Source organism: Stegastes partitus, unplaced genomic scaffold, assembly GCF_000690725.1.
Source record: "Stegastes partitus isolate 25-593 unplaced genomic scaffold, Stegastes_partitus-1.0.2 Scaffold105, whole genome shotgun sequence".
NCBI lineage: Eukaryota > Metazoa > Chordata > Actinopteri > Pomacentridae > Stegastes > Stegastes partitus.
The window spans coordinates 420,871-431,320 of record NW_007577836.1 but is presented as its reverse complement, the minus strand read 5'-3'; the positions used below and the strand labels follow the sequence as shown (position 1 = coordinate 431,320).

At 42.4% G+C, this 10,450-nt stretch overlaps 1 protein-coding gene across 1 annotated transcript; it reads left to right on the top strand.

The window, feature by feature from the left end:
• Positions 1 to 199: 199 nt before the first annotated feature.
• Positions 200 to 8,100, top strand: LOC103354344 (annexin A13-like). Its single transcript, XM_008277673.1, has 11 exons — positions 200 to 317; positions 944 to 1,019; positions 2,078 to 2,172; positions 2,266 to 2,436; positions 2,941 to 2,974; positions 3,227 to 3,306; positions 3,737 to 3,805; positions 6,091 to 6,192; positions 6,306 to 6,381; positions 6,462 to 6,574; positions 6,693 to 8,100. Exons 1-11 carry the CDS (start codon positions 303 to 305, stop codon positions 6,810 to 6,812), a joined length of 951 nt encoding a protein of 316 aa, XP_008275895.1. The 5' UTR covers positions 200 to 302; the 3' UTR covers positions 6,813 to 8,100.
• Positions 8,101 to 10,450: the final 2,350 nt, after the last annotated feature.

Sequence of the window (10,450 nt, the reverse complement as noted above, 5' to 3'; positions counted from 1 at the left end):
TTTTTTTTTTAACAGTGTATGTGATGGAGTTGCAGCGAGTCCAACACGTGAGCACACCTTCTCGCTGCTCCATTCATCGTAAGCAAATCTAAACCGGACCAGCAGCTGCTCCACGGTTCACTGGTCAGTTTCACTTCCGGCTTCTTCGTCCTATGAAATGAAGCCGCGGCGGTGACGTCACCCCTGCGGCAGCGGACAGGGCTCGTCCTGCTGACACGAAACACACCAAGTCCGATCCGCTGCACCGCCTGTCTGTCTGTCTGCATCCGTCTCATCCCAGCAGCTGGACACACCTGGACAACATGGGCAACGTGCAGGTGAGGCGCTCAACTCTTGCTAACTGCACTTCATTTAGAAGCAGGTAGAGGGGGAGGAAAGTTGATGCAAGTTCAAAATTATTCTGTTCAGTGTCACTGATAGAAAGTGTCCAGAGCAGCTTGTGTTGGAGCTGCAGTCGTTTCTAGATGAAAACTAGACTTTGTGTGATGATGCAGCTACAGTCAGTCCAGAGAAGCAGAAGTGGCGCAGTTCAGTTGACCAGAGGGGTTGAGTCCTGCCGGGCCGAGGAGGCAGCAGCAAGAGGAATTTGTCAGAAATCAGATCAATAAGGACGCATTGTGTTAAAGGAGGGTAGGCGAGGAGAGAGGAGGCTGCTGCTGCTGCTGCTGCTGCTGGCCCATGACTCAGCGATCACTCGGGCTGCACCCTTTTCCTGCAGGAGACTGTGGCCTGCTGGAGTCTCACCACTAATCCTGTCAGCAGCCTCACCCTCACTCTGTTTAAGTGTTGGGCATCACAGCCTTATACTCGTAGCTTTACCATCAAAATAAACAAATATCAACACAATGCTTACATCAGTCTTGTTCCACTTCACTTCTGGCTGTTTAAAAGCACACTTATTGGGTGATGATGTTCCATTTTGCTGCTTCTGTTCGTTCTCCAGCCCACCGTCGTCCCGTACGAGGACTTTGATGTTACAGCTGATATCAAAGCCATCCGACAAGCATGTAAAGGTCTGGGTGAGTACCTGTGAGTTACTGTCAGCAGTTGTGTAACATGTTGTCGTCCTCTTGGGAAACCCCTGTTTCTCTAATTGCACCTGGTTGGTGCAGTTACAACAGATCCACGTAAACATGTTGTGGCTTCACTTGGTGTAAATATTTGTGTGTGTGCAGCACCTCATTATCATGTGTAATATTTTACTACCCCAGTATCACTTCTTACCTTCTATTCTACAGCCTTGTTTTTATCATACTTATATCTTATAGCTTTTCTACTTGGCACTGCATCTCTCATGTAATTTTGTTTGCTGAGCAATATCTGGCAAAAGAATTTCCTTCTGGATTTATAACATTTAGTTTTATCTTATTTCATCTTTGCATCTCATATTAACTTAACTTTATTTAACTTATCTTCATTACTTCTCTTATCTGATCTAAACTTAACCTAACTTATCTTCTTATATGGTTTTATATTAACTTTTTTTCTTCTCTTCTGTTATCTAAACAAAACCTAACTTAACCTATCTTATCTTCTCTTATCTGATCTAAACTAAACCTAACTTGCCTTAACTCCGCCTATCTTGTTATCCTATATTATCTCAGCTAAACCTAACTTAACTCAGCTTTACTTAATTTAGCTCATCTTCTTATCTTATCTTATATTATCTTGTCTAAACTTAACTCAGTTAGGCTTCTTATCCTATATTATTTTATCTAAACTTAACTGAACTCAGCTTAACTTACCTTAAATCAGTTAATCTCCTTATCCTGTATTATCTTATCTAAACCTAACTTAACTCAGCTTAACTCAGTTTATCTCATCTTATCGTCATATCTTATCTAAACTTAACTGAACCCAGCTTAACTTAACTCAGCTTTTCTTATCTAAACTTAACTCAGCTTAACTTAATTTATCTAATCTTATCTTATATTATCTGATCTAAACTTAACTGAACTCAGCTTAACTTAACTTAACTCAGCTTAACTTAATGTATCTCATCTTATTTTATATTATCTTATCTAAACTTTATTGACTCCTAACGTTTAGAGGTCGATGTTTGCTGCATGTTTTCCAGGCACGGATGAAGAAGCCATCATCCAAATCCTGGCTGACCGTTGTGCGTCTCAGCGTGTTGACATCAAGCAGGCCTACTTTGAGAAGTACGACGACGTAAGTACCTCCTGCCTCGCTCCGTTTCCGTCAAACTCTCACAGAGAAAAAAAACGACAGAGCTTTAATCCTGTGAGCTCTGTGTGTGTTCAGGAGTTGGAGGAGGTCCTGAAGAAGGAGCTGACGGGGAGCTTTGAGAACGCCATCATGGCCATGTTGGACCCTCCTGATGTTTACTTCGCCAAGGAGCTGCGGAAGGCCATGAAGGGGGCGGGAACCGACGAGGCCGTGCTGGCGGAGATCTTGTGCACGGCTACTAACGAGGTCTGTCAGTGGGTGGTTCTGATGCTGCTTCTGTTTTTGTTCTTTCTTGGACTGAAAGCTGTAGAACTGGAGCTTGTGATGTGAGATTTAACTTGACTTGGACTTATATTCTGGGGTAAATAATTCTCATTGAAATGAATTGGGTTTTAAAACGCCTCTATCAATGCTGGACGGCACAGAAAATGGGTTTCTGGATTTTAACACTGTGTCTTGTTATAAACTCACCACAAAAATGTCTCTAACTCCTGCTAAATGTCAATAAAATCAGGCTTATATTATGTGATTTACAGTCCTCTGCTTTGACAGTTTAACAAAAGTCAATCAAATGTTTATTAATGTTCATAAGAAGTCTGTATTTCATTGGAGTCATAAAAACCCCAGCACAATCCTGTAAAGATTCACTTATACGTGCCATTTTCAAAGCAGCTTTTTAAAAATATTGTCTTCAGAATAAGTAAGATTTGTTGTTCAGCTGACTGAAATCCATCTCTGTTCTCACAACAGGACATCTTGAGCTACAAGGAGGCCTACGTCCAGGGTGGGTTTTTTATTTTCTTCTTCTTCTCCGCTGAGTCACACAAAGCAGCTCCTCGTTAACCTCGTTTATTATATCATCGGGGTGTTGCAGCTTTTGTTTTCCTCGTGTTTTCGCCAGAAATACTCCGACTTTATCCATCTCGAGGTCAAATTTCACCCGTTATGAAATCTGTTGTTGCACTGACGCAACACACAAATCAGCTTGTGAGAACTCGGATAGTTAGCTGAGTTTTTTTGTTGTTGTTTTTTTCAGTGCACGAGCGCGACCTGGAGGCAGATATCGAGGGCGACACCAGCGGAGATGTGAGGAACCTGCTCATCTCGCTGCTGCAGGTGAGAAACTGAGCGACGTTTCCGACCAGGATGCGTCACTTTTAGCTTCTTGAATCCACGAGGAAGCTGCCGAAAGAAGTGTGAGGAATTCCTTCACTTCGCCTACTGGGACATTCGTCTCATTGTTTGGCCTCTGTGCCATCTCCAGCTCTTTCAGTGCCCACGCCCTTTGCTGCTTCCCCTCTCTGTTCCTTCCCCCAGTAAAGAAAAAAACAGTGACTCATGTTCCACAGCTTCGACAGCCTTCAAATGTTTCCCATTAATGTGCAGCAGATGATTGTTATCCCGTTAAATGCTCGATATTATTTTTGTAATCCAAGCTCCTTGACCTTTCCGCTAAGTCTTTTCCCCTCACACTCTCTCCTCATCCATCGTTTTAAACCCCTTCTTCCCGTTTCCTCCACCTCATATCTCTCCTACATCCCTACAGGCGGCCAGGGATGAAGGCTTCGAAGTGGATGAGGGTTTAGCCGAACAAGACGCTGCATCTTTGTTCGAGGTACGTTCTCAGAAGGGGGCTGAGTAACTCCTCGAGGTTAAAGGCCACATTATAGTTTGCAGTTTAGGTTACGCTGACGTTTATTTTGTAATGCCATCCCAGATTTAGATGTTTAAGATCCCAGGACAAGATGGAAAGTTCGCAAATCGGAGCTTGTTTTTAATCTGGCTTATGTTACTGTACAGGAATGTGCGATGTGTGTGGAAATGTGCAGCGAAGGCGCGAAGTTTCATGCTTCAAGTTTCACAGCAACACTGCGGATATAAATAGCAGACAAAGCGTTTTGGTCTACAAGTAAATTCTCCCGTTTTTTAGACACAACACAAAACAGACGCCGACCACAGAGAGTTTGGTTAGTTGTTGAATCCCTCACGGCATCCACACATGGAAACATTTCAGATTTGTGGTGTTTGGTGAAGTGTCTCGACAACTACTGGATGGAAAACCTGCAAACTGGATCAGATTTGTGTTACACAGTTATAGTAGTCATAGAATTTATGAGGTCAGTGTTATCAAAATATCTATAGAAATGTGAAAAAAAATTAATGCTACATGTAAAATGCATCTTTAACTTTGTTTATTATGTATTTTGTCTCGTGACATTGGAGAGGGAGTTTGTAACTGTAGTGTTCGTTGCTCCTTTGTTGGAGTGTCAACCCGACAGTTACTGGTGCTGGATTTTATAGAATATTAACAAGTTTACAGACGCTTTTATCCAACCAATGGTGACAGAGCTGCCATGCAAGGCGCTGCCTGCCATTGGGAGCAACTTCAGGTTCAGTGTCTTGCCCATGGACACTTCAACTGTGGAGGGGCGGGGCATTGAACCACCAACCTTGCGATTGGTGGACGACCTGCTTTACCACCTGAGCCACGGCCGCCACGAATTCGTGACATTCACAGAAAATGTGTCATGAATCAGACAACTTACACTGTATCCCTCCTAATAGGACAAATTTAGATTAGATTAGATTAGATTAGATTAGATTAGATTAGATTAGATAGAACTTTATTGATCCCTTTGGTAGGGTACCTCAGGGAAATTGTTGTACTAGCAATGACACAACACCAACACAACATGTGTAATAACTTGTTCTCTTTTTGCATTTGTGGCTCATTATAACACAATTAGTTGTGTGTTCATGTGTTTAACTTTTGGGTACATCTATTTACAGTCAATAGGCTAACCTGTTGACATAGAGCCTGCATCAGAGCATGACAACAGTGAGCTTTCTGTGTAAAGGACGTATCACGTGATCGCGAGTCAACAGAAAATAATTACACCTGCACACCTGGAAGCTCCTCTGTTGTTTGCTCTAAACTGTAATGACACGATGTGGGTTTGTCCTTTTGTGTGTATATTTTTTGCCTCCTTTTATTTATTCTCTGATGGGTGGGGAGGCAGTAGAGGGGCTTCCTGCAGGTGAACAGGTAGAATCGTAGTTTTGTTTCATATCGATGTTCTGCATCCTACAAAGAATGCAAAATATCTTTAAACATGTAACAGGCTATTAGGATAACTATTTCACAGTTATTGTCAGTACTGGTTGATCAGGACACCCCTTCTGCAAACCTAAAGTAATTAGAAAATGGTAACATGTCATCACACTAAATAAGACCTGCCTGGTAAGCATTAGCATGTTAAAGGGACAGGTTGGGTTGAAGTTGGGTTCTATGAGGTACTTATCTAAAGTCTGTGTACCACCTACAGTAGATGGTGGCCCAGCAAAAAAAAGGCAAATCGATATTAGTTTAGGTTTATACTATATTTGGAAGATTCGCCACTTTGTCTTCCAGTCAGACAGCCCTTTCTGACGGGGAATTGAAGTGGTTAGATTGATCTAAGCTCTCCTCAAACCCACCAGACTTCATAAACCAAGAAGTCATTTCACATGGCAGAACTCGCTGCCCCGCCGCTGCCTTGATCCGTTACTCTGTTTGTGTCATTGTTTGACTTTGGTGTTTTTGCAAGTTAGCTTGGATTGGTGTTAAAACAACAAAGTCTCACAATCATGCAAACAGACTAACTGACCAAGGCAGCGGTAAACCAGCAGCTCAACACTAAAGTTACTGCTTTTCCTCAACAGAGTCTGGTGGCTTTTTGGGAGAGAACTATAACAGCACTCCAATCACAGCAGTTCACTGTTTAGCTTCAGATCTGGTCCTACTGTGTGCTTCTCTAAACCGGGTGCATGTCGACCTCCATGTACTGCATTTAAATCAAAAAGAGATGCCTAAAACTATTACAGATTCTCAAAAATGTTGGCGTATTGTTTCCTCTTCAGGCAGGAGAAGGCAGGTTTGGCACCGACGAGTCGACCTTCACCTTCATCCTGACGCACAGGAACTACCTGCAGCTTCAGGCCACCTTTAAAGCCTACGAGTCGGTACGTACTGGAGTCGGTCCTGCAAGAAAACCCCATTGGGCACGTCTTTTCTTTGGTCATTTTAAGCGCTCCATTTGTCCATTGTGTTACCAGGTCTCCTGTGTTTCTTGCAGCTTTCAGGAACCGACATTTTGGACACCATTGACGCTGAAGCCACAGGAACTCTAAAGGAGTGCTACATCACTCTGGGTAAGTAGGAACAGGATCGTTTACAAGTCAGTCGACGTGCTGTTGGGTCTGTTGGTGACACCTGTGTGTGTGATTTAAAGTGAGGTGCGCTAAGAACCCGCAGCTGTATTTCGCCCGACGCCTTAATGCGGCCATGAAGGGACTGGGCACCGACGAGGACACGCTCATCCGCGTCATCATGGGCCGCTCTGAGGTAAATACAACCCAGAGTGTCCTTATACAGGCAGCATAGTGAAGCCACAGAGCTTTACATGTAATTTGAAGTGTGTAGTCTTCAACATAACGGCAGTGTTTGTGTTATGAACCTGCAGATCGACCTGGAGACGGTGAAGGACATGTACCTGGAGAAGTACGACGTAACCCTGAAAGACGCTCTGGACTCTGAGTGTGGAGGAGACTTCAAACGCCTCCTCATTGCGATCCTGCACTAAGACCTTCCTCCTGTACTGGCCTTACGTATCCGTGACCTAACGTGACTCCACTCCTCTGCACTCATCTTTTACAGTTTCACTTATTCACTTTGGGGATCTTTATATTCATCTTCATCCCTTTTCTTGTCTTTCTCACCCTCAGAGACACTCAGTTCTCTTTGCAGCACGGACCAAAAATCAATTCAATGTTATACCGCTCAGTGTTTGACACGTGGTAAACTTACATTTATAGTCTTTGAACACACATTTTTGCCAAGAACATAATCTCAGTGGAAGGTGCATTGAATGTTTATTATCCTTTTGACATCTTTATAGAACTTAAATGGAACTTGTGCAGCTCAGCATCACATATTTATTCAAACAGACAATATTAATCTTTCATTCGCAAGCAGGAGCGTTATAGGCTGTAGTCCACCAGTTCAAGTTTATCCCAAAGCTTTCAACTTTAAAAAGCTGCTGCTGCTGCTTCTTATAATTCATCACTTTCTCTCATCCATCCTCCATTAACTTCACTACGATTTGCCTCGAAAGATGCCTTTCATACAGCGATGCAATTTACGTTCTGCTGCAACACTTAAGTGCCGAGTTATCACGCAGGATCTCTCATATCTGAATACATCAGACGTATAGATGTATACATGATAGCATTATTACCCTCATATCAAAGGCCTGAATGCTTTAAGGATACACTACTAGCTTTTTGTAGTCACATCCCGAAACACTAAGTGGGATTTTTTAACTTTTTCTTTTTTTCCAATCACAGCTCACAAGCTGCCTTGTTCTCACATTTGTACACATTTACCAGACAATTGCCTTTTTCCCTTTTTGTCATTCAGTGACTAAATTTACCGCAAAAAAAACTGTTGTTTGATGATAATCATAATATTGAACGGGATGTGAGTCTTACACTGTAACCCCTGAAGTGCAATCATTGATAGTGGCCACGCTGCAGTCGGGTATGTAACTGTGTTTTATCTAATTGTATTTAAAACTGAGAATAATATAACGTATCATATTATATAGTTATAATAGCCACAATTAGGAAACAGTAAATTATTTAGAAGAGGTGTAACAGCATTTAAAATGTGGTATGTATGAAGCGATAATAAAATTTAACTCCACCAAAATCCATTCATGTTGTGTTTGTGTCCTGCAGGGGGCAGCGGTGCACCACTTCTGTATGCTGCTTTGTGGGTAAACTGACATTTGAGGAAATCATGGTGAAATCAGTGATGATATGTTTAACCAGAGCATTATAACGTGCTTCAATAAACTGTGTAATACATTTCATTATTTTTAATTAATTGCTTAAATGTTAAGATTTCCTTAGTTGCTTAACGTTTCATTGTGTTTGTGTTGCGGGTCTATGATGCAAAGCTATACAAATTGTGGCATCTACGACATCTACTCCCAAAACATTTTTGACTTAATCCAGACTGCAGAAACCGTGGGGCGCCTCTGAGCGAGTTAAAAGTGGATAGTGGGGAAGAAAAGTTCAAAACAAGCGAGAACTGCTTCCAGATGCACTGAAACAAACGCAGCAGATTTCCCACTTTCTTTCCCTCGCTTCAGTTTCCTTTCGCAGAACTTTTCTTCGATGTCTCTTTCTTTCTCCTTGCTTGACGTTGTGGGTGTCTTGGTATCAAGGTCACAGTTTTAGCGTGCACCTGCTTTCCGCACATTCTTGCTACCTGTATACGTACAGTCTGCTCGCCACATGTAGCCCAGTTCACCGTCCACCTCATACTACACTGGCAGCTGGTCCGCCTCCCTGGCTGGGAGGTTTGAGCGCTACACATGCCTGCTAATGGAAGACAAAGGTGGAGGTTCAGGTTCCATGCAGATATGTGCAACTCCCTTTAGAGATTGATCATTTTAACCCACCCTATTCCAGCATTTACATCTAAAGTAAGGGACTATTCGAAAGTTAGGGGTGGACCGTTTACGTAAAGCAAAAAAAAAAAAAAGTATTGATAGTTTGACATCCTAGATCTTTGGTAGAACTTCTTTTTAGTTCTTGATGATGTTCCACCTCATATCTAAGAGGCTTTCTCTGTTCTAACTGACTGGTGGAGGGTTCAGGTATTCATTCTTACTCTCAACTACAATAACTCAAGGCTCATTCATGACAAAGTACACGACAATGTTCACATTCTGGACATCATGAAGGAGTGAAGGAAGCAGGGGAGGCGGTCTACAACACCGTTTATCAGACACTTTAGTGCAGTCCTCACATCCCTTTTGTCAGTTTTCTCACACTGAGTCGTGTTCTCTAGCATTTAACCTTAAGAATTTTCATTCAAATACATTTTCAGTTTTTCATATTGAATATAAAAGTTCAACCTCACATACTCTGAGTGTGAAGTAAGAAAAATTCAAAGAATCTTTGCTACTCTCCAAAATCATCTGACTACCCTCTCTTCAGCAAAAAGAAAAAAACCTGTCCTGCCCCTTTTACTGACAGACTGCCCCCTTTTAACTTTTGTTCCTACATGAACGTGATGCAAGACTGGAAAGACTTTACATTCTTTTTCTTTCCAAATAAAGTTTAATGGCATTGATTTCCATTTCTCAAGAAAACGGAGAATACCAAAACAAATCGTAAATGCCACATAATAGTCTCTCTACGTTAAGGTATGTACTGCCCGATGAATCGTCCATACGCAGTTGACACACTCGTGCGCTTGTTTTCTTCTCCATCTGCACTCTATTACCCACAGTGCTAATGTGCTCGGCCAACCGCCTGCGCCAGACGAGTCTCTGACCTTTTTCCATTAACATTCATCATCCTCGGACCACCGTAACTCATCCAGCCAGTCACCCATCAACCTGGAGGTGGTTTCAATTTGTCTCGAGACATGCTTTCTTTCTGTTATGTTCGCTAACTCACGTCTGGTTATTGTCTTCGGCCTCCCATTCAGGATTTCTCGGCACACTCTCCAGGATTAGTTCATGAACTGTGTCGCACATGGTTTAATCGTGGTGACCATCTGGGCAAGAACCCTTGAAACAAGAACAAATTAGAAGACCCCGAGACCCCAAACCTGCGTATTAATGCCACTAATCCCCAAAGAGTCATGATTTATTGAATAATCTATAGCACACGCTAACCTGTAGGTCATGACTTCAAAGGCTGAAATAATAACATCAAGTGGTCTACTGGTTTTCACAGAACATATGCCCGCCATCGTAATGTGCTTTTTGATGTCGTGCCAAAGCAGCGCAGCCCTCTGGAGCTGAGGGTCGCTGGTGGTAGTGAGTAGGAAGGCCGATAGGAGGTTAACTGCCCGGCTAATATAATTTCAACTGTTTAAATTCATGATAAAGGACCTCTGTTCTTTGATGTGTAATAGGAAACACCTGGCTGCTCCAACCACGAGTCTCCACATCACTGAGTGAGGCCTGTAGGGAAAAGCTCTTGATAAAATTAGTACATAAAGATTATCTGTTTTAAATGAGAGATTTGGGATGAAAAATGTTCTGCACAAAGATGAACAGCATCCCTGCTCATACAGAAAACATGGGGTCACAGTGTTTATAGTATGTTGTGGCTACAATCCTTGTGTATCTTTAATAAGTAAAAGGAAAGACAGCAAAAGTTTTCTGACGTAGTCTTACTACTGTGGTCTCGCTGTGGA

What these genes read in the sequence shown, in the direction of transcription:
- LOC103354344 (XM_008277673.1), top strand. An exon ending in TGCTCATCTCGCTGCTGCAG is followed by an intron (nt 3,307 to 3,736) that starts GTGAGAAACTGA and finishes ACATCCCTACAG; the next exon opens with GCGGCCAGGGATGAAGGCTT. An exon ending in GGAGTGCTACATCACTCTGG is followed by an intron (nt 6,382 to 6,461) that starts GTAAGTAGGAAC and finishes TGTGATTTAAAG; the next exon opens with TGAGGTGCGCTAAGAACCCG.